Source organism: Camelus ferus, chromosome 7, assembly GCF_009834535.1.
Source record: "Camelus ferus isolate YT-003-E chromosome 7, BCGSAC_Cfer_1.0, whole genome shotgun sequence".
Lineage (NCBI taxonomy): Eukaryota > Metazoa > Chordata > Mammalia > Artiodactyla > Camelidae > Camelus > Camelus ferus.
Window position 1 is genome coordinate 6,633,943 of NC_045702.1, and position 23,122 is coordinate 6,657,064.

The following is a 23,122-nucleotide window of genomic DNA, read 5'->3' on the forward strand; positions in this document are numbered from 1 at the left end:
CGTACATTTTAAACAAATGTTATTCATAAATTATTCAAATTTCCCATTTTACTTGTGCATGTGTGTATGATACATTTTGCAAAGTTTCTGGAACTTCTCAATAGAGGCTATGTCAGAAAATTACTACAGAATGCTCCCCAAAAGAGAAAGATTATAATTCAACATACGGTTTTTAAACTGTTGAGAGAGGTATTATTCAGTTAAAGTAAAATTCAAATTTATAACAATTTAACATTCAAATACACACTGCTAAGAAACAACTCTAAATGTAAATGCTATCAGTCTTATTTTTCCCAGGTCTGACCATAGATAAAACTCGGTTTATGTAAGAGACGTAGTTCCGAAAAGATACGTAAATTTAATTTATACAATGAAAAAATTTCTACCAAAAAGGGCAGCAAGAAAGCCACATTTAAGAGAAAAATATTCTTAATGAAGTATGAACAATATATACTTAAATCTAATACTAGAATAAAGATTGTTTCAGAATTAGAAGCTGCGAGGGGGAGGGCATAGCTCAAGTGGTAGAGCACAGGCTTAGCGTGCGCGAGGCCCTGGGTTCAACCCTCAGTACCTCCTCTAAAAATAAATAAATAAACCTGATTCCCATCCCCCACCAAAAAAAAAAACCACCTTACAGAATTAGAAACTATGATATCTAAAAAGATGCTGGGAAGAAAGAATCTTACTTTTTAGGAGAAATGCACCCTGGTGGGGGAGGAGTAAGGGGGTACGGTTTTGAAAAGAACTTCTCCCTGTGCAAATTCTCTGTTGCTCCTCAGACCTGCTTCATGCAGGGGTGAGGCAGGGAAAATACAATGTGTGGCCATGAACTTCTAGTAAAGATACTACGCCTTTAAAAATAACTTTTTCCAATATTTTTGTAAGTTAATACAGCATTAGACAGACCTAATTTGACACGGTAATTTGTCACTTTGAAGGAAGAAAGGAAAAAGAACCAGGCAAGATAAGGAAGGAGGACCAAAGGTATCAGAGAGAGTTCAGAGGAACAGATGCAGGGAAAAAAAAATCATACTGAATCACTTAAATATGTTAATAATGAAACTAGTTTATGTCCTCTGGTTGACTTGAAAGGAAACCAACAACTGTCTATAAATGAAAAGAAAGAAAAAATTACTGGGAAAGAAGTAAAACTTTCTATTTCATGACAAGCATCCCCATCTTCTGGAGATTCCGGAAAATGCAGAGAGGTCACTGCACAAGAACCGCTCCCCCGTGTCAACTGATACTTGAACTTTAAATGAATCCAACAGGCTCACTGGCAGGGCATTTAGAGGCAACACTGTTTCTAGACAGGGGTATCCTCTGCTAAAAGTTATGGCTGCACATTATATTTCCAAATTAACTGGCATTCAAGGATGTAGGAACTGTAAATTTTGAAAGTAAATAAAAAACTAAAAGCAAATCAAACCTTGAAAATAGTACACAGAAAGTTAAAAAACTATAATGACTTACAGGAGCCTGTGATATTACAGGGTATATACGTGGTGTCTTGGTCAAGTGGGTTTCTAAGAAGAAATCAAAATCATGCTGATTCCTACACTGACAACTTTCAGTTTCAAGAATTTTTAAGTGGAAAAGAAAAGACAAACTGAAAAGGTTCAAATCAAAACACTAAACCTAAAAAGTTTTGTTGAAACTATATAACCAAGTACCATTATGAAGCGACACAAGTTTGGTATGAACTGAGCTATACAAATGTAAAAAATGTTACGTGTCTGACACATAGTGTTTTTATTTTAATTAAATTTGCCAAAAGCAAAGCAACAAAGCATTGCTACTATAGCAACATTCCTGGATATGGAGATAATCTTATTATGCAGAACCTGACATTTGAACACTACTGGTTCAAAAGGGGCACTGTCTGTGTATCTGACAGCCCATTATGAACAGACAGACTGTCCGTTGTTCTGAGTCCTCCCTTAATTGATTGGTTCTCAAACTTCACAGTGCATGGGAATCACCTGCCGGACCTGCTAAAAACACTCAGCTGGGCCCCACCTCCAGAGTTTCTAATTAGGTAAGTCTGTGCTGAGCCCATCCATTTGCATTTCTAACAAGTTCCCAGGTAACGATGATGCAAGTCTGGGGACCGCACTGTGAAAATGCATTGGCCCAGAGAAAGCTTCCTGGACTGAAGATACAATATTAATGAAGATGATCTAACAGTTCAACTTTCGCCTTTTCAAAATCTATTTTCGTGTGGTCTTAAAAAAAAAAAAAAAACTCAATTTAAAACTCTGTAAACATCATTACTTGTATCATATAACTTTGTGAATTGAGCAGGTAGATGGAATCTCACATCACAGGCCCTCCTTGAGGCAGTTTCTCAGATCCCAAAAGACCAGGGAGGGCTGATCACTGAGGCCTGAGTCCCGAGTAAAGGACTGGATTCACCCACCGCAGCCCGGACGCGGGCCCCACTGGCTAACAGTGGGACAGTTCCCGGCTCAGCCTGAGGATTGGTCAAATAACTGAAGAAGAAACTTCTCAGAGCAAACGGAGAGGCCTGCAGGCTGTATTTGAGAACTCCAGTGTACGCGTCCTTCTCCTTTCTTGCCACAAAATATCTAAGGGTCACTTACTGATACATTAAAACAAAGGAAACTGGCTTACTGTTCTGAAAAGTGCTTAATATTTGCCCAAATCCCCCTCGACCCCCGGGAAGAATCTGCATCACTAAGAAAACACACAGGTGAAAGGTGTGTACAAAAAATCTTACAGAATAGATTTCATAGATTCCTTTTCGTCCTTCGTCACACTCGCGGCGAACCCAATGTCGATTGAGGTAGGCACAGATCCCGTTCAGCACTTTGCTGGAAAACCGGTAGTCTTCCCACTGCTGAGTGTAGAACTTCAGTACACTCTCATCCATCAGATCTTCTCCGTCCTAAAAACAGGTGAACTGAAGCTTTCAGATGACTAATTGGTCACATGATAAATTAACTAAAACAAATCTATTGCATTAAAATACACTGGTGTGTGTGGTTTTAGATGGGTTCCTTAAATTATTCTGTATACAAAACATGCTCATTAATATGAATTCTCACAAGAATGGAGCTCATGAAGATTAGACTAAAGGGAATTTTAATAAAAATTCTTTCATCTCAAACTGGAACCTTTTTCATGGTATTAAATATGCATGTACCTTCATAAAAAGAACACTGAACTTTTACAATGAGGGTTAATTCCTTCACATTAACAAATAAAGAATTCACTTCAGTGTATCCCTATTTTTGATATTTCCTGTTAAAAAATAATTAAAATGTCCAATTAACAATTTAGACCATAGGGCCAAGACTACTTGACTTTTTAATGCATATTCTTCATTCATTAAACTTACTTAAAAATTAGAAAAATCTATAATCTTTTATGGTAATCTGTTACATTTTTGTAAAAAATAAAATTTATGGTATAGCAGTACATTATTTCTTTTTTAACAAGACCTCATGAGGAAAATGTTCATTTACCAAAATTATTTTTACTGAGGTCTCTACAGCCTAAATTGCAAATTTTTATTTGAAAGAAACTAACTTGAAGTTTTATCTGAGGTATCAACGACATCTCCGAAGTTAAGTCTTCCCCTTTAAAAGGGGGCACTAAATTGCAGTATCAGCACGATGTGGTGGAGGAGAGGCGGGGGAGGGCCGGGAGGGGCCCCTCCCTGAACTAAGGGCGGGCCATCCCGGAACTGCTCTCAGCCCCAGAGTCCGCCGCCAGCAGCAGAAGCAGCTGGACAAAACTGAAGCTCCACAAGGACAGGGGCACAGGTGATCCAGCAGGCCATGTGAAAACCTGATCACAATCTTGATACGACCGAATTTTTGTTTCTGTAAATTTAAATCCTAAGAAATGAACCAGAGCATGGAAAGTTAAGCTATTCTGGATTACAGTGTATGTATGTGCTTTTCTAAAATGCAAAAATATCACTGATGGCATGGCTAGCAACACCTTTTCACAGCACAATATACTGTTCCTCACTTCGAGACTACAGAATAATTCCAGTGTTCACTTTACAAAGTGTTGTGAATAAAAATAAGGACACATAGTGGCTTCAGCAAGACACTAGAAACACAGTTTAGGGAACGTGAAAACGATACTATCTTAGTCACGATTTGTAGTCAGTCCACTATGGTCTGCTAGAGTGGTGTTAAGTTTCCAACTACCCTGTAAAATATATTAAGGAAAACAATTTTGGAGCATGTTGAAATTTTTCACCTATTATCTGGGTAACTCAAACATCTTTAAAACATATACACAGAGAGTGCAGACTTCCCAGGGCAGAGAGGGTAGATGTCTTCACTCACTCTACGTAGTGTGTGTGGCACCAGATGAAGGAGCCACTGGCCCACCCTGTGGCTGGATGGAAGGCATCACACTGCCTCTGCTCCAGAGGATGGAGACTGAGGAGGAAAAAGGCAGAAGATGAAGGGGAAAACTCCATCACTGCCCAAGCAAAAGGCTCAGAACAGGAGAGCGGATGTTTGTCCTGAAACCCATCCTAGCCAGGGCACAATTTCATTAAATATACTACAAAACCATGTGTAAAAAGGGCAAGAACACACTGGGAAAATGTGGTTACCAAAGGCTGGATAAACTTACGGGTTATTTATACTTTCTGATACATAATAGCATATTGGGTTCTAAATACAATATAGGTAATCTGAATTCATAACTATACGCTTTACATTATGATTAGTAATTTAAGAAAGTATTACTATGGTGTAAGGCTATCAAAAACTTCTAAATTTAATAAATTAAAAAGAACAGAATACGGCTTATGAAGATTTCATCTTCACAACAGGTAAACAACCAAGAAACAGCAGAACATCTTCAGGTGCATGTCAGTGTCAAAAACAATGGACAAACAACAGTGAAAGTTTCAGCATTTAAGTTAGAATTATTATTCCACCACCACCTTTTTTTTTTTTACATTCTATTACAAACGCTCAGTGTATACGTAAAACGTCTTACCTTGAGAAGATTTGTCAAGTAATTCTTCAAAAACTCTTTAAGCCGTTTGTATAACTCCAAGCCAACAAACTGAGCTCCCCCCGGCGTCTGTCCCTTTTTTGATTTAGAAGGAGGGACGCCAGCCCCTCGCGCCTGGTTTGACTGGTGAACACTTGTGCAGTAGTTATAAACGTGACTTGGAGAAAAGTTAAGGAAATCAACGTGTATCATCAATGCCAACAGTGATTAATGTGAACATATTTTCTCCCCCCCAAACCCCCAGAGGGGGGTAATTAGGTTTATTTATTTGTTTTTTAATGGAGGTACTGGGGATTGAATCCAGGACTTCGTGCATGCTAAGCATGTGCTCTACCACTGAGCTATATCCTCCCCCTTTTTTGCAAACATACTTTCTTATAAGATATTTCAGTACCAATTTGTTTCCCATGTATCAACAAACACCTGTTGAACCTAGAGTGGGAAAAGATCCCATTCACACATCAATAAAGCTAAAAGTCAGCCAGCCGAGGAGGGCGGATGTTCTGGAGGAAGGCCGCCGAGAAAACACTAGACCTTCTAGACTGTCTCATGCCACTGCCTTGTGGACAACTGTCCGAGAGTGTACTGGACACTATCCTGAGAGTATGTTGGAAGATAAGAATCGGCAATTGGTACCAAAAGGCTGCAGATGGAAAGAAGAAGAAAGCAATTATCTGCTTCAGGAAAAAAAAAAGCTACAACTGTAGTCTGTTATGATGCTCAGCTATGAATATTCCAGAAGCATATGTTATAAATATAAAAATAACCAAAACTTAACTTTAAAATTATTTTTAAGTGGATTTAAACAAAGCTATACTTGGAGAATGAAAAAGGAAAAGTAGAAGAAATGCAGGGCAAGAGACCAAGTCCTCTCATCACAAAAGTCATGAATGTCTAAACCTGATCAGCCACAGAAGAGCAGCCCTGTGCACCACGGAGGCTGATGGAGGGGAGCTATGCTTTGTTACAACCCTTAATACCATTTCAGTTGATCTGAATGTACTTGGATAAAGTTAACAGAGAGACACTGATACAGACAGAAAGAGAAATCGTGAAACAGAATATTCTGGTGTATTTAAGAACTTTCTGTATAAATATTATTTCAAGTCAGTAGATAGACTAATAAAGGGCATTATGTGTAAGAAAAAAACTCCATATTCTGGGGCCGGGGGTGGTGGCAGGGAGAGTGGTGTATATATATCTCAGTGGTAGAATGTATGCTTGGCTTGCATGAGGTCCTGGGTTCAATCCCCAGGGCCTCTGTTAAGGGAAGAAAAAAAAAGAAAGAAAGAAAGAAAAAAATCCATGTTCCAATTAATATATAACAACTGGATTAGGAATTAAAATATACAAACTGAAACCATAAAACAAAGAAAATACACATGAACATTCTCTTGAGCTGAAGTTGGAGAAGGCCTTTCTAAGCAGTCATATGAACATTTCATCTGAAATTTTAAAAATATTTTAGTATGAAATATCTTAAAGTTACTACCTTTAATGAATTAAGCTAATTCAAAACAATGTGAAAAAAATTAATCTCTAGAGAAACATAAGCCAAGTAATCCAAAAGAAAATCCAAAAGTTTATACTGCATAGCACAGGGATTATATCCAACATCTTATAATAACCTATAATGAAAAAGAATATGAAAAGGAATGTATGTATGTTCATGTATGACTGAAACATTATGCCGTACACCAGAAATTGACACAACATTGTAAACTGACTATATTTCAATAATAAAAGATCAAAAAATATGTATTTTCCTTATTCAGTTATATTTTCTTTCTTCCATTATTAGTTATTTTGTGATTAAGTTAAAAAATTTTTAATTTCCAAAGTGTATTTTTTTAACCTTAAAAAAAACCCGTAATTTCATTTTAAAATTAATCAGAGAAAATCATTTTTTGGATAGTTTCCTTAAAATGGGATGAGACTTGTAGCTGAATAAGTCGTGATTTTCTTTACACGTGCTTGAAAAAAAGGTCCATTCTCTAACTGCTGGACACAGGTATCTGTTACAGCAAGCTGGTCAATTTTATTTTTCAAATCTATTTGTTGGTGATTTGTCTGTTTATTACTCACTGAGAAACTTTTACTGAAACCTCCCTATCCAGTTGTGGACTTGTCAGTTTGTCTCGTAACTCTCTAAAATATCTGTCATACATTTTGAGGCCCTGTTAACAAGTGTACAAATCCGGGATTATACTCCTGGTGACATGTTCATCTCATCATTGGGAAGTAGCCATGTTTATTCCTAACAATGGGCCTTAGAAACCCATCATGTATGGTGTTAGCGTGGCTCTTCCTATCTTTTGCTAGAATTTACCACAAATACTCATATTCCACCTCTTTACTTTCAGCGTTATGTAACTGTGTTTTGGTTTGTTTACTGCAAATCACCACAGTAAGACTCACTTTTAAAGCAGTCTGACAGCCTCCGGCGGGCAGGTTTGGCTTTAAGATTATACTGCTGTCTGGATTGATTTCTACCATCTTAGTTTGCATTTTCAATTTTAATTCTTTTCTCTCTCTGTGTCTTGTTCTCTCCCTCTTCCCTTCTATTGGATCAACAGTTTCCTTATTCCATCTAGTTCTTTTGTTATGTTGGGGTTATACGTTTTATTCGCATTCTTGTGATGGTTACCTTAAATGTGTCATGCATATTTTGTCTTTCACCAATTCTGGTCAATTCTCAGGTTAGTTCCTCTTCAAAAGTTTCTGACCCCCTTTCTATTTTCTCCTAGCTTTTCTATGATGCATATTTTGGACATTTTCATTTTCATGTCACCTTCTATATCTCAATTTACATCTTTAGTTATTTCCATCACTTCTAATTTTTCTTGATCTACCTGCCACATCAAGTTAAGTGTTTCTCTTTCAGCTGTGTCAAATTTGCTATTTTTAAAAATTTTATTTTACATTTGTAGAATTTCCTTATTGCTTAAAAAAAAACTCTTATTTGCCATAGCGTTTTGTTCCTTTATATTCTTGACTCTTTTCTATCACTAATTGTTTTTAATATACTTAGAAGTGCTTTGCCAAAGACCCTTCTGTTTGAAGTTCTTGAGGCTGTAATTCTGCTGTTTGTTCTATATGCTGACTTGTTCATGTGGACTCTCCTCTGCTTTGTAACTTTGGATTTTTTAAACTCATTTTAAGTGGGGCTTTCACATTAGTCATCAGTAACAATGAGCTACCCTGGAAAACCCCGAATAAATTAAACATCACATTTCTATAAAATCCAAGAGTCAAGGAAGAAATAACAAGGAAAATCAAATTGTCTTATACTAAATGATAAAGAAAATACAACAAACCGAAAATTGTGAAATGATGCTAAAAATCCTTACAAAGAAATGTGTACTTCAAATACTTACACCAGAACAGGTGGAAGGGCAGTGTCATTAAGGTGAGTACCTCCCAAACTGACCTCAGATTCAACGTAGTCCCTACCAGAATCCCAGCTGGCTTCTTTGTAGAAAGCGACAAGCTGATTCTAAAATTCATCTGGAATTGCAAGGGACCCAAAATAATCTTGAAAAAGAATGAAGTTCAAGCAAGCATTTATACTTCATGATTTTAAAACTTACCACATAATCACAGTAATCAAGACTGTGAGGTTCTGACATACGGTGGACACAGATCAATGGAACAGAACTGAGACTCTAGAAATAAACCCCCGTCTTTGTGGACAAGTAATTTCTGACAAGGGTGCCAAGACCATTCGATGGGAGAAAACTGGTCTTTCAACAATGGTGCTGGAACAACTAGACAGTGACATGTAAATGAATGAAGCTGGACCTTTACCTCACACCGCACATAAAGACGAACTCAAAACGGATCAAAGACCTAAATATAAGAGCCAAAACTACAAAATTCTTAGAAGAAAACATGAAAGTAAATATTCATGACCATGGACTTGGCAAGAGATTCTTAGATATGACACCAAAAGTATATGTAACCAAAGGAAAAAATGAACTCCACTTAATCAAAATTTAAAACTTTTTCATGTCAAAGAACACAGTCAAGAAAAGGAAAAGACAGCCCACAGACTGGGAGAACACACTTTATCAATCATATATCTGATAAAGTATTTGAATATATAAACCTCTTACAACTCATTAATAAAAAGACAACCCAATTAAAAAATGGGCAAAGGATCTGAACAGACATTTCTCTAAGGAAGTGTATAAAAACTGCCAATAGACACATTATTAGTCATCAGGGAAATGCAAATCAAAACCACAATGAGATACCACTTCATACCCATTAGGATGGCTAGAATCAAAAAAAAATCAGGTAACAAGTGCTGGTCAGGATGTGGAAAAACTGCAACACTCACGCAGTTGAGAAAGTGAGAAAGTAAAATGGTACAGCCACTTTGGAAAAGTCTGGCTGTTTTGCAAATGGTTAAACATGGAGCTACCTTCTGATCTAGAAATTCCACTCCTAGGTATCTACCCAAGAGAAATGAAAACATATCCACACAGAAACTTGTACACAAATGTTCATAGCAGAACTATTCATAATAGCCAAAAGGTGGAAATAATACAAATGTCCATTAATTGATAGATAAACAAAATGTGGTACAGCTATACAGTGGAGTATTATTTGGCCATAAAAGCAGATGAAATAGTTATATATGCCACCATGTGGATGGTAAGTGGAAGATGTTAGTCAGAAAAGACCATGTGTATTAGTCTACTCAGTCTGCCCGAACACAATATCACAGACTGTCTTAAACAACAGAAACTAATTTTCTCAAAGTTTTGGAGGCTAAAAGTCTAAGATCAAGGTGCCATTAGGGTTGATTTCTGGTGAAGATTCTCTTCGTGGCTTGCAGATAAGCTGCCTTCTCCCTGTGTCCTTGGAGAGAGAGCGCTCTGGTATTTTTTCCTCTTCTTATAAGAACACCAATACTATAGATTACGTTCCCACCTTATGACCTCATTTAATCTTAATTATTCCCCCAAAGGTCTCATCTAAATACTGTAAAATTGGGGTTAGGGCTTCAATATACAAATTTAGGTGGTAGGGGCACACACTTCATTCCATAACATGACATATATGATTACATTACACGAAATGTTCAGAACACACAAATCTATAGAGACAGAAAGTAGATTAGTGGGAGGTGGGGGACTAAGGGAGTAACAGCTAAAGGGTACAGGGTTTCTGAGATGATGATAACTTTCTAAAATGTGATGATTGAACATACCTCTGAATATAACAAAAACGACTGAAATGCACACTTTAAATGGATGAATTGTATGATGTGTGAATTATATTTCAATAAAAATGCTATTAAAAAATTAATGCGATCCTAATTGTAACTCAGCACTTTTTAGGGTAGAAATTGACAAGCTGACAATAAAATTTATAGAGAAATGCAAAGGACCTAGGATAGTCAAAAAAATCTTGGGGTGGGAGAGCAAAGTTGGAGATTTGTACTACCTGACTTCAAGAATTTTCATAATGCTACAGTAATTAAGAAATTAACAAAAAATGAAAACACCAACCAATAATCCCACATGAATACAGATGCAAAAACACTTTACAAATTAGAAACAAATCAAGTTAGTAACATGTCATCCATTTAGGATAGATATATATCAATGAAAAAGAATTCTAGAAATAGCACCATACTTATATTGTCACTTAATTTTAACAAAGGCACCAAAGCAACCAATTAGGACAATGTCTTTTCCATAAATGATGCTGGAATAACTTGATAGCCACATGGGGAAAAAAAATTAACCTAAAGCCCTACCTCACATCATATACAAAAATTAAATCAAGATGGATTACAGATCCAAATGTAAAAGCCCAAACCACAGAGCTTCAAGAGGAAAACAGAGTATCTTTGTGATCTAGGCAGAGGTTTCTTATAGGTCACAGAAGATGTTAACTGTAAAAGAAAATAAAACAAATCATTTTCCTCAATATAAAAAATATCTGCTTAAAGACACCATTAAGAAAAAAAGAGCAAGCCTCAGACTTGGAGAAAAATACTAGCAAGACAGCTGATAAAACACTGGCATCTTAAATATATAAAGAACCCCTACAACTCAATAATTAAAAGTGTATTAATCCAAAACTGAACCAAGAAAAAGCAAAAGACTCAGATACTTAACAAAAAATGACATACAAATGGTCAACTAAGATATGAAAAGGACTCAGCATCATTCACCATTAGGGAAACGCAAATTAAGATTGTGAGATACCACAACATACTCACAAGAGTGGCTAAAATTAAAGAGAATGACATTCCAAGTGTTGACAAAATTGTGGAACAACTAGAACTCATAAACACTGCTCACATGAATTCAAAATGATACAGTCACTTTGGAAAAGCAGTTTGTCTGTTTCTTATGAGGTGAAACATACTATTACCATACAATCCAGCAGTCCCACTGCTATGTGTTTATCCAAGAGATATAAAAGCATTATGCTTACAAAAAGGTTTGCACTTAGATGTTCATAGTAGTTTTAATCATTATAGCCCAAAACTGGAAACAGCCCAGGTAGCTATCATTACAAGAATGAACAAAGAAACTGTGGTATCCATACAGTGGAATACCACTCAGCAATACAAAGGGAAACACTATCGCTACTTTCAACAACACAGACAGATCTCAAAAATACCCTGAGTTAAAGCAGCTTACATGAAGGGGTGCATACTCTATGCTTCTTTTTACATGAACTTCTAGGACAGGTGAAACTAATCTATGGTGGTTGCCTTGGGAAAGGCAAACATTAACTGGGAGGCATAAAGGATGTTGACTATCTTGAAAGGGCTCTGGGTTACACAGGCAATTGTGCTAGTCAACACTTACCTCCTGGAAACTATAAACATACATCCAACTCTAACAATGTACATGCCTAAGCATTTAGGGAGAGGTGTACTGATGCCTACAGCTTATTCTGAAATGTATGAAATAAAAAGGATGGATGGATAGGGGAATAAAGGATAGACAGACATGTTTTTAAGCAAGTACAGTAAAATGGATCTTCACTATAAAATTCCTTTGACTTTTCTGTATGTTTTAAATTTTTTATAATAAAAGGTTGGAAACTCCAAGACAGAAAATAACATATAACAACCTACAAAACACAAAAACGCTTGAACCTCTGATGTCTTTAGCCAAAGACAAATATAAATGCTTTATTATGTAAAATCAAAAGCAAAGATGCAAAACCAGTCATGTATGAAACTTCTGAACAAATGCCTATGTATAACTTTGGTTCATCTGTTAAGACTTACTGGAATGGTCCATCAACAGATGAGTGGATAAAGAAGTTGTGGTATATTTATATAATGGAATACTACTCGGTCATAAAAAAGAATAAAACACCACTTGCAGAAACATGGATGGACCAGAGATCATCATTCTAAGTGAAGTAAGCCAAAAAGAGAAAGAAACATACCATGATATCACTCATATGTGGAATCTAAAAAGATAAAAAAAGATGACACTAATGACCTCATCTACAAAATAAACAGACTCACAGACACAGTAAACAATCTTATGGTTACCGGGGGAAAGAAGGTAGGAAGGGATAAATCTGGGAGTTCAAGATTTGCAAATATTAACTACTATATATAAAATAGATAAAAACCAAATTTCTTCTGTATAGCACAGGGAACTATATTCAGTATCTTGTAATAACCTTTCATGAAAAAGAATATGAAATGAATACATATATATATGCATGACTTGGACATTGTTCTGTACACCAGAAATTGACACATTGTAACTGACTATACTTCAATTAAAAAAAAAAAAGACTGGAATGGTGCTCTTGGCTAATTTCATTGTGATAGGCTAATCACATAAGACAGGTGGTCAGACTCCCAACTATTTCAGTATTTGAAGCTGCTAAATCATGTTCCCTTTCCCTAACTGCTTCTTCATAAGGACAAGCTTAGGGCTTTTGATATGTCTTGTATGTTACTGTGGATAATTTAAGGCTGAGTTTCACTCAACACACTCATGGTCTTAATTTTGGGAACAACTACAACAGCTCCCTGGCTTCCAGCTCCAGTTCAGACTGACTGCTCTCTAGACCCACTAGGCAATACTCATCCAGGAACTTTATCCTGTTCTCAAATTCAATCCATAGGTTGTTGGTTATTTCTTAATTCTCTCTGCACAGAAATTTCATGATTTTGTTCCTGGTATCAATCTTTTTTCCTTTATTATCTTGGGTACCAGAGATTTAGCATTCTTTAGTTCTGGGAAGTTACTTTATACTCTCTCGTAAAATATTCTTCCCCTGTTTTTCTCTAGAATTCCTAATAGTCAGATATTAGGCCTCTCGGGTTATTTCAGTCTCCAAAGCTACTTGCCCTTTTGTTTTACTTTTTATTGTTCTTCTAGGTCTTCTGTTACATTTTTAAAAATCAGAGTTACCATTTCAAATATGAGTTCTTTTCTCATAGCATCCTGTTCCTAATTTACTGCTACAATGAGAAGCTTCGCACTGTCAGACAATATTACTTTTTAAAACATCCTCTTCTTTTCCCTGTATTATCAATTTCTTCTGTTCCCTTTTATTCTGTTTGTTTATTCTGTCCTTTCATACAATTATTAATCCTTAATACTCATAACGATATGGTACTAAAAGCCCAGCCCCCTGAGTGGGGCTGGTGGGCCACAGTTCTGAATGGGTGAGTGGCCACCTCACGGCTGTATCCTTTCATATCAGTGAGTCCATTTATTTTTCAGAGCTGTTCAGTTTTTCCAGAGAACTGTTCTGTCTCTAGCATCACCATCAGTATTTTGATATGGAATTAGAGACCAATCACTTTAAATGCTAACTTTCCATCATAGCCACTGTTGCTAGCTCCTATTTATGTCAACCTCTGCAAGGCCTCCCATTCCCGAATTTCTGAGAAGGTTCCATTCAATGTGTTCTAACAGAAGCACCACGTCTTCTGCTTGGGATGCAGGCTCTTAACTGCTCAAGGGTTCTTACTTGAGTAGAGGGAAGTGGCCAGCTTTCAATTTTACATTTTCAGTCTATCCCTTGTCTCCTAAGCACTGCCCAGTCTCGTACCTCCACCTTCTGCCAAACCGGAGCCTTCAGATCCCCAGCTCCTCCGGTCCTGCACTGGCTCCCTCACCAGGATCCTCCTATGGGTATGTACCCTCTAAATTGGGTCTTCCTATAACCTGGTAATGAGTACAGTGAGGCTCTATCTGCTTTTCATTTTCCAAAAAAAATTTGTTAAATTCTCATTTATGACGCCTGTTCTCTTCCGTTCTTTGTCTTCATTAATTTAAAACTTATTTTAGGATCATTTTAGTGATGTCACAAATGGGAGAGTCAAAACATAAACTTCACCTTCAACAAGAACCTCAGAAATTTGCTCCTTTTGTTTTCTATTTCTATCACTGCTACCCTGTTCAGAACTTACACAATACCACACTTGGATTACTAAGACCCACTAGATCTCTCCATGCCTTTGATCTTTCCTGCTTTAATCCCATTTGGTTTCCAGATTCATCCTCCTAAAACCTGTATACATCAAGTCATCAATTCTCAAGTCATATATCCGTCTCTGTGGACCTACAACACTTAAAAAAAAATAAACAACAACGAACTCACTTACCTGGTTTTCAATGCTCAGCATCATCTGGCATCATCCTTTATCCAAGCCAGCTAAGCTAACCTGCGTAGCCATTTCCACCTACGTAAGCCAGCCAGCACCATGTTCTCCCAGAGGGCCCTTCCACATCCAAGTTCACCTTTCTCCCTCCAGCAATACTCTGCAAGACTTTCATCCTTTTTTTTCTCCTTATCTAAACTCATCCTTTGTGGTCCACTTAAACTCTCCCAGTTCTTGAAACAGCCCAACCTTGGTAGTATCGGTCTTTCTCCCTTCTCTGAGCATCTCCCCTGCAGTATTAGCTGTCTGCACCACCCACCACCACATACCTCCTAATTAGTGAAATGAGATCATCAAATATTACATCACACACACACCATCCCTCTACCTCATTAGGCATTGAGAAAGCTTAAGAATACCTAAAACGTAACAGAAAAATAAAAAATATAAGCCAGAATATCTATGACCATAAAAATAAAATGGGATACAAAATCACAGTATCTAAGTTGGAATCCTAAAATTTACTTACACAAATTGACCAAACTATGAATTATTAGAAATAAACATGTTACACATCTGGAGGACGATCTGCCAAAATCAATTTTGGTTTCAGCGTATTTATCTTCAGTATTTCTAACAGCATTTAAGCAGCAGAACCAATTGTTAAGACAATTCCTACTCCTGAGTAAAGTACAAATGTGATCAAAGGAATAGGAAAAATGAATTTTTCTACTGTCTCTAAGACGCTCGTTTACAGATTATATACGAACAATTACAAGTGATTAAATATAAGCCAAAAATGGTATGATGTCAAGAGACCGTTTCTATTCACACTCACAGGAGGTTTCAGAGCAAGTTCTCTTCAAGGATCGACAACCAGGAAACCATTACAGACATGTGTTTACTTACACTTGAAAACTGTTAAAGGTTATTCTTAAGTTACATACAGACACTCGTTTTCTGTATGTGTGTACGTATGTGTAGATACTATGCCTAAGAAAGCAGTTCAGGGACTGCCCAGGTGGCTGAGACACACGAATGATGGAAAGGACGTGCACTTTTCACTGTGTAACTTTTTGGACTTCTAAATTTTGCAACAGGATTATTTCTCCAAAAAACAAAAATTATATATTAAAGAGCCCCCAAATGGACCTATTCTTGAGTTCATGCAGTTTTTCCTACAAATAGTTTGAATCCACAAAAAATGAATAATTGCATCCAGTTGTGGAAGATTTCAGCCTAAAACTCCACTAGTCCTCGTATAAAATGCTGGCCTGGAGAAGCCACGCTTGCTGTTTTCCTGAAGAGGAACAGACACAGAGTTCATAGGGAAAGATACCAACAGGTATGTACTTTTGAGGGAGAAGTGAACTACCTTGCACCAAACCCAGGCAGCGTCAGCAGAAAGGCAAGAACCACTGCCTCTCATTCAGACAGACCTACATAGCTTTGAGGACACACGATCTTCACTTTATATTTTTTTTTATCTTGGCTTTAATTCAACTTACTATGTGGGGAAATGTTACCAGAAAAGGAAAAAGCAGATTGTCTCTCTCTCTTTTTTTTTTTTTTTTTTGAAGAGGGGAGATAGTTAGGTTTTTATTTTATTTTATTTTTTCTTAAGGGAGGTACTAGGGGATTGAACCCAGGACTTCATGCATTGTAAGCATGCACTCTACCACTGAGATATACCCTGCACCCTGGAAAATGCAAAAGCTTCAAGAGAGAAGTCATCTGTGGGGGGACCCAGCCGTCCTCACATCTCCCGCACTACCCGAGGAACCAGCCCTTCTGTAGGTATTTCAGGCGCATCGTCTGGAGGGGAGGGCGAAGCCATGTCTGAGGAGGACTCGGAAATGGACGTGTCTGTTCCCCAATTACTGGCAGTGGCTCTTTCCACTGTGGGGCAACCACCGGCCTCAGGCTCCCGGCTGAAGGGCTCCTCCCGCACCTCTCCGCCTGGAGCCCATGCTTCCCACCTGCCGGTCCAGCGCGTGCAGTTACGTGTTAATGGATCATTTACTCCAAAGTCTGGGTTTTTAAAAACTCAATAAATGACTCACATTTAAAAGAAAATGGTCACATCTAAAATTATTTTTAAAGAAAAACAAAGAAGAATATGAAGAAAAGTAAATATAGAAATTAAGGGGTAATAAGGGGAAAAAATCACCAAGAGGTAAAAGTAATCTAAAAACCTAAAAGGCAGTTCAGAAGAAGCTTCCTTCAGTAGTCAGTGGGCTGGTTGTTTTATACTAAGGTGGTGAGATCCCTGACAAGCCCATGTATCTGACTTTTAAAACTTTGAGGCTGTTTTCAAAAGGCTCCTTGGAGGAGCTCCTTTGGCAACACAGCCCAGGGAAGATGGGGGTGGGGGGACTTTAGGCAGACACGTGGGGTCTCTGGCCACAGTGGCCGGGATGGCAGGGAGCCTGGCAGCACTCAGAGTTCCCCAGCCAAGCCTGGTTCCGCCTCTGAAGCAGACCCACGACTCTTCCGTCCTAGACCTGCCTCATCATTTGCCAGAACACACCTTTTCCATGACTGGTAGGGACAAGTCACCACGAAAGGGGCCGGGTGAGATGCAAAGAGGTCAAAGGCAAAGCTCCAGCTCCAGACACTTCCCGGGCAGCCTCCCGCCCCGGCCACCTCCAGGACTCGTGTGTGAGACTGTAAGGGGCGAGAAGGACCAGGGAGCCTGTGTGGGCTCCAGGGAAGGCAGGTGTCGACGCTGTCACCCAGCACCACGCAGTGCCCGTAAAGTAAACCAGCCAGGCAATCAGTTTGCCCCTTTCAGTTACTACCAAACTGAAGCCATTTTCATTTTCTAAAAGAAAAGTTAATTAAAGAAGTAAAACTAAACAGAACAGAACCACACTCTATTACCCCTTCTTATCCAACTGGAACTTCAAGTGGAAATTTAAACAACTGCTTGTATTAAGATCATTTGGAAAGACTCGGCGCTAAAAGCTGCATTAAAAATCCTTCCTATCTTCACACGTCAACAAGTGCTCCCCTGCGCACTCTGGCAAGAACAGCAGGCCTGCCGACCACTCTGTACTGTTGTCTGTGAAGTTATAAAAATCAAGTTCTCTCTAGGCTGTGAGAGGAACAGCTCTGAAAAGGAATATCCCATACGAAGCAAATAAATGCACACTTATTTCAAAAGCAAAGACTGCATGCCAACAGACTGTGATTAACAATAAAATTTGTTTTGATAGTGCTCAAAGTATACACACCATGAATCAAGTTTAGAAGAAAAAAGCTAAACACCATATTTATACTAATAAAAACTAAAAAACTGCTTCTAGAGGCAACAATGCAATATAATGATAATTTCTGTGGGTTCTCTCTCTCGAATTTCTCAATTCCAAAAACTATTTCAATAGTAACAGGTCAGTATCGAAAGGTAGAGAGACTTCTGCAAGTGAGTGTAATAACTGGGACTTACATTCACATAAGGAAAACCAGCAAACACGAATGAACTGTATTTTAAAAAGTATGTTCTACCCTGAAAGTCTAGAAAGCACAGATCATTAAAAAAAAAATCACCTTAAGCCCAACACCTACAGCAGCCACTTTCAATACCAGGTAAAGATTTCCCAAAGCTGAGAGGGTGCCCCGGGGGTTCAGAGCACACACACCACTTCCTATCCTGTTCTCCCCCTTATCACAAACATTATTACATGTCAACGAATATTCTTCAGTGAACTTTTAATGGCTGTTTACAGCCATTTTATACAAAACCCTTAATGTTAAAGACTGGCTGTTTTCCATTGTTTCCTATTATGAAAACATGCTGTAATAGCCTCGCACATACAATTTGAATACACCTATTTCCTTTGGATAGAGTTAAAAGTTAAAAAAAAAAATCACTGGGCCAAAGTACATTTTTACATCTTTATATTTCTAAACTTCTCTCCAAACAAACTAACACCCCTGTCTGACCGCAGGGGCTCCCCCTCCCCTCACTCTCGCCAACACTGGCTGTGAGCACTTCTTGAAAACTGTTTTCAAACTGACAGGTTTAAAATTTCTTCAATTCTTCATTTCTTTAATAATTAGGAGGTTGAAAATTTCCTATCTGCTTACTGACCATTTGCATTTCTTCTGTGAACCAGTTAAACCCTTCAGAGCCTTATTCTAAAAGCAGGGATTAAATACATACATGTGAACAGAACTGTACATTTGGAAAAAATATCACATGCTTTTTACATATTTAGGTTTATTTGATGTAAGCCATGCTCATTAAATGAGCAAAATCAGATTAACGTAAAATGTACAAGATGAGAAATGTCCAACTACCTCCACTGATTGGAGATGGTGATTTCAAAATAGATGTGGAGCATCATTACTCTATTGTGCAAACAACCTGTTACTCTTTCTGTTTGATCTGCTTCTCTAGGAGGCTGAGTTTCTAGAAAGGAAAGAGAATTCTGCAGCAGGCAGGCCGAGAAGAAAGGCTGCTGCCCGGAACACGGCCCCTGCATCCACAGCTCCCCTGGAGGAGCTGGCAAGGGGCAGGCATGACACTGAGCAGGGTGACAGTGCAGTGACAGCCAGTGCAGCTGGCAGGGGCTGAGCGGCAGCAGGACCAGCAAGTCCTGGTGCGTCATCCCCGCATAACACAGGCGAACACATGGCCCTGCCCCAGGCAGGGATGGTGAACTGTGTCCCGGGGGTCGGGCCAGAGATTAACACAAATTCTGAGTGTGCTTATGTTGTTCCTTGCGGAGAGGCAACCAGCCAAGCCTAGGAAATCTGCATGAGATCCTTAGTGTTCTGGTTGGGGGAAAAGAACTTTTAAAAACAGGCTGAAAAAACAGAATAAACTAATTCCACTCACAACTCTGCAGGGAGAAAAACTTTTCTATGAGAAAGTCTGAGAACTTTTGCAGGTAAAGGGGGAAAAAGAAAGAGAAAGACATCAACGTGGAGGTTTAAACTGACTCCAAGAAGGCTAAAATTATGCCTTGAGGTGAATGATGACTTCAGATACAAAGAATTTTGACCTGGAGGTGCGGAGCAGGCAGACCTGGGGCCCAGCAAAAACCACCTGCAGCCAGGTGGCCCGAGGCCTGGACAAGATCAGACAGTGGCTCTCAGTCCCAGCACAGGGACCCACATCTAAAGCGGCAGCCGCACACCTGTCTGTCCTCCACTCAGACCTGCCCTGGTCTCTGGGTCAGGCACAGTGCTCGGAACATAATGGTGTCAATAAACTGAATAAGAAGTTTCATTACCTATTTTAAGTTCAAAAAAAGGGAAACCTTCTACTATTTACCCACTTGCACAGAATGTACTCCTATAGTTTACTGCCAAAAAACCACTCCCAAAAAACCTTGTTGCGTTGTAACTATAATACCTAAGACAGAGAAAATCAGTACTGAACAGAAGTGCTGAACAGACACAGCAGGAAGCAAGGGCTTAAGGCTAAACTTTAGAAGGAAAAGGAAGACTTTGTGAAATGGCTTAAACAAAGTTAACTGAACTAGATCTTTCTGACTGTAGATGCTCTGACTTTCTTTTTCTTTCCTCCAATTCCCTTTCCTTTGCCATTTTGAATTGAAAAAAAATCAAGAAAAGTGTTTATGTTGTATAACAACCCACCTTCTTGTCAATTCTTGTCATAGCACCAACAAATGCCAGAGGTTCCTAACAGCTCTAAGAATATTTTTTTAAAAAATAAAAAAAAAATTTTTTTGGGTGGGAGGAGGTCATTAGGTTTGTTTATTTATTCTAATGGAGGTACCCAGGATTGAACCCAGGGCCTTGTGCATGCTAAGCACGTGCTCCACCAGTGAGCTCTACCCTCGCCCTGTAAGAATACTTGTTTTACATCCAGAAGTAGGTTACTTTTCTCTAGAAAATGTTCCATGGGTCTCCAGGATAAACAGGGTTACAATCTCGCTTTAGCTGTGAGCTAGAATGTTGGAGAAAGGACCCTCCTTTTTCTCTCACTGGTCTTCCCTCTCCTCCCCTTCTAGCCCACTCCCTCTCTGGCTCCTGAGAAGGCCTGACTAATCTGAAGGGTGACACTAGGACAGTGAGACACACAGCCTGCTCCTCCTTCCCAGGAACAAAAGCACCTCCCAACCTGAAACACAACCTCGCAATCCCAAGTGTCAGATAATCTCTCACTGGAAACCAGCCTGTAGGAGATTACTTTAAAGGGCAGTGCAGATAAGCCGTTACATGGGAGACTGAACACGCAGCCGAAAGAGAAAACTCTTAAAAATACTGTTATGCACACTGAGGCTGGGATAAAACTGCCTTATGGCAACATATAGTTTCAAAATGTATTGTATCCTTGGAGAAAAGACAGTCTCTTCAGCAAGTGGTGTTGGGCATACTGGCAGCTGCATGTAGATCAATGAAGTTAGAGCACTCCCTCACACCATACACAGAAATAAACTCGAAATGGCTAAAGGACTTAAATATACGATGAGACTATAAACCTCCTAGAAGAAAACATAGGCAAAACATTCTCTGACATAAATCTTAGCAATGTTCTCCTAGGGCAGTCTACCCAGGCAGTAGAAATAAAAGCAAAAATAAACAAATGGGACCTAATGAAACTTACAAGCTTTGGCACAGCAAAGGAAACCATAAGCAAAACAAAATGACAACCTACAGAATGGGAGAAAATATTTGCAAATGATGCAACTGACAAGGGTTTAATTTCTAGAACATATACATAGCTCATACAACTTAATAACAAAAAATACCCAATCCAAAAATGGGCAGAAGACCTAAATCAAGCAATTCTCCGATGAAGACACACAAATAGCCTATGGTACATGAAAAGCTGTTCAATACTGCTAGTTATCAGAGAAATGCAAATCAAAACCACAATGAGGTATCACCACACACCAGTCAGAATCGCCATCATTCAAAAGTCCACAAACAATAAATGCTGGAGAGCGTGTGAAGAAAAGGGAATCCTCTTATACTGCTGGTGGGAATGCAGTTTGGTGCAGCCATTATGGAAAACAATATGGAGATTCCAAAAAAACTAAAAATAGACTTACAATATGATCCAGCAACCCCACTCCTGCACATATATCCAGAGGTAACTCAAATTGGAAAAGATACATGCACCCCAATGTTCACAGCAGCACTATATACAACAGCCAAGACATGGAAACCACCTAAATGTCTATCGACAGATGACTAGATAAAGAAGCTGTGGTTTATTCATACAACGGAATGCTACTCAGCCATAAAAAGAATAAAATAATGCCATTTGCAGCAACATGGATAGACCTAGAGATCATCATTCTAAGTGAAGTAAGCCAGAAAGAGAAAGAAAAATACCGTATGTTATCACTAATATGTGAAATCTTAAAAAAGAAAAAGACAACACTAATGATCTCATAGACACAGTAAACAAACTTACGATTACAGGGGGGGCCAGGGTGGCAAGAAATAAATTGGGAGTTTGAGATTTGCAAACACTAACTACCATACATAAAACAGATAAAAAATAAATTTCTTCTGTATAGCACAGGGAATTATATTCAGTATCTTATAGTAACCTATAATGAAAAACAATATGAAAACAAATATATGTATGTATGTTTGGCCAAAACATTATGCTGAACACCAGATATCGACACATTGTAACTGACTATACTTCAATTAAAAAACCCCAAAAACAAACAAAATGTATTGCATCTTAAACAGAAACAGACTCACAGACATAGAAAACAAGCTTGCGGTTACCAAAGGGGAAAAGGGGGGTAAGGGTAAATTAGGAGTTTGGGATTAACATATACACACATTACTATATATAAAACAGATAAACAACGACCCACTGTATAGCACAGGGAACTATATTCAGTATCTTGTAATAACCTACAATGGAAAAGAATCTGAAAAAGAACTGCATCACTCTGCTGAGCACCAGAAACTAACACAACATTGTAAATCAACTATAATTCAATAAAAAAAAAAAGTACTGTATCTTACATGGAAGTGTATCTTACACGGAAGTGAAGATGTGTTCTAGAAAAATGTGTCAGATGACTCAAGTTCTTCTACCTAGAAATGCAGGTGAAGGGGGAATAAAACTTCATGACTGTCAATAATTAAATTAATAAATACAAGTATACGTTCTGTTTCATCTGTATCCTAAAAGTTGATATATTAAGAGTTGATCAAAACCCTCTTCTTGGGAACTTCATAAGGAAATATTCAGAGAACTGTGATTCATTCAAATACAAAACCTGAAGGCCTTACAGTGGATAAAGGCAGTTTCTAGATTCAGACATGGGGACTTAAATGGTAGCCATGATTTCATAAATAATATCTAAAGAATTAATGTCAGATATTTTAGACTCAGTTTGGAGTCCCCATTCGTACTAAGCTGTTCGATGAAGCTGTTATCTTCTCAGACAAAACTGGAAGAATAACATTCAATTTAAGAGTAGCATTCCAAAAAAAAATTAAAATAGAAGATATTAGAACTACAAATTATAATTATTTATAGAATAAAAG

At 38.2% G+C, this 23,122-nt stretch overlaps 1 protein-coding gene across 2 annotated transcripts in view; it reads right to left on the reverse strand.

Moving 5' to 3' along the window:
* The window catches only part of CUL1 (cullin 1), a 90,805-nt gene that overhangs the window by 35,273 nt on the left and 32,410 nt on the right, over positions 1-23,122 (reverse strand). For both annotated transcript variants that reach the window (XM_032483273.1, XM_032483272.1), the window contains exons 3-4: positions 4,996-5,170; positions 2,744-2,911 (exon numbers count right to left, since the gene is read on the reverse strand). In XM_032483273.1, coding sequence (XP_032339164.1) covers positions 2,744-2,911; positions 4,996-5,170 — 343 coding nt within the window. The remainder of the gene's footprint in view (positions 1-2,743; positions 2,912-4,995; positions 5,171-23,122) is intronic.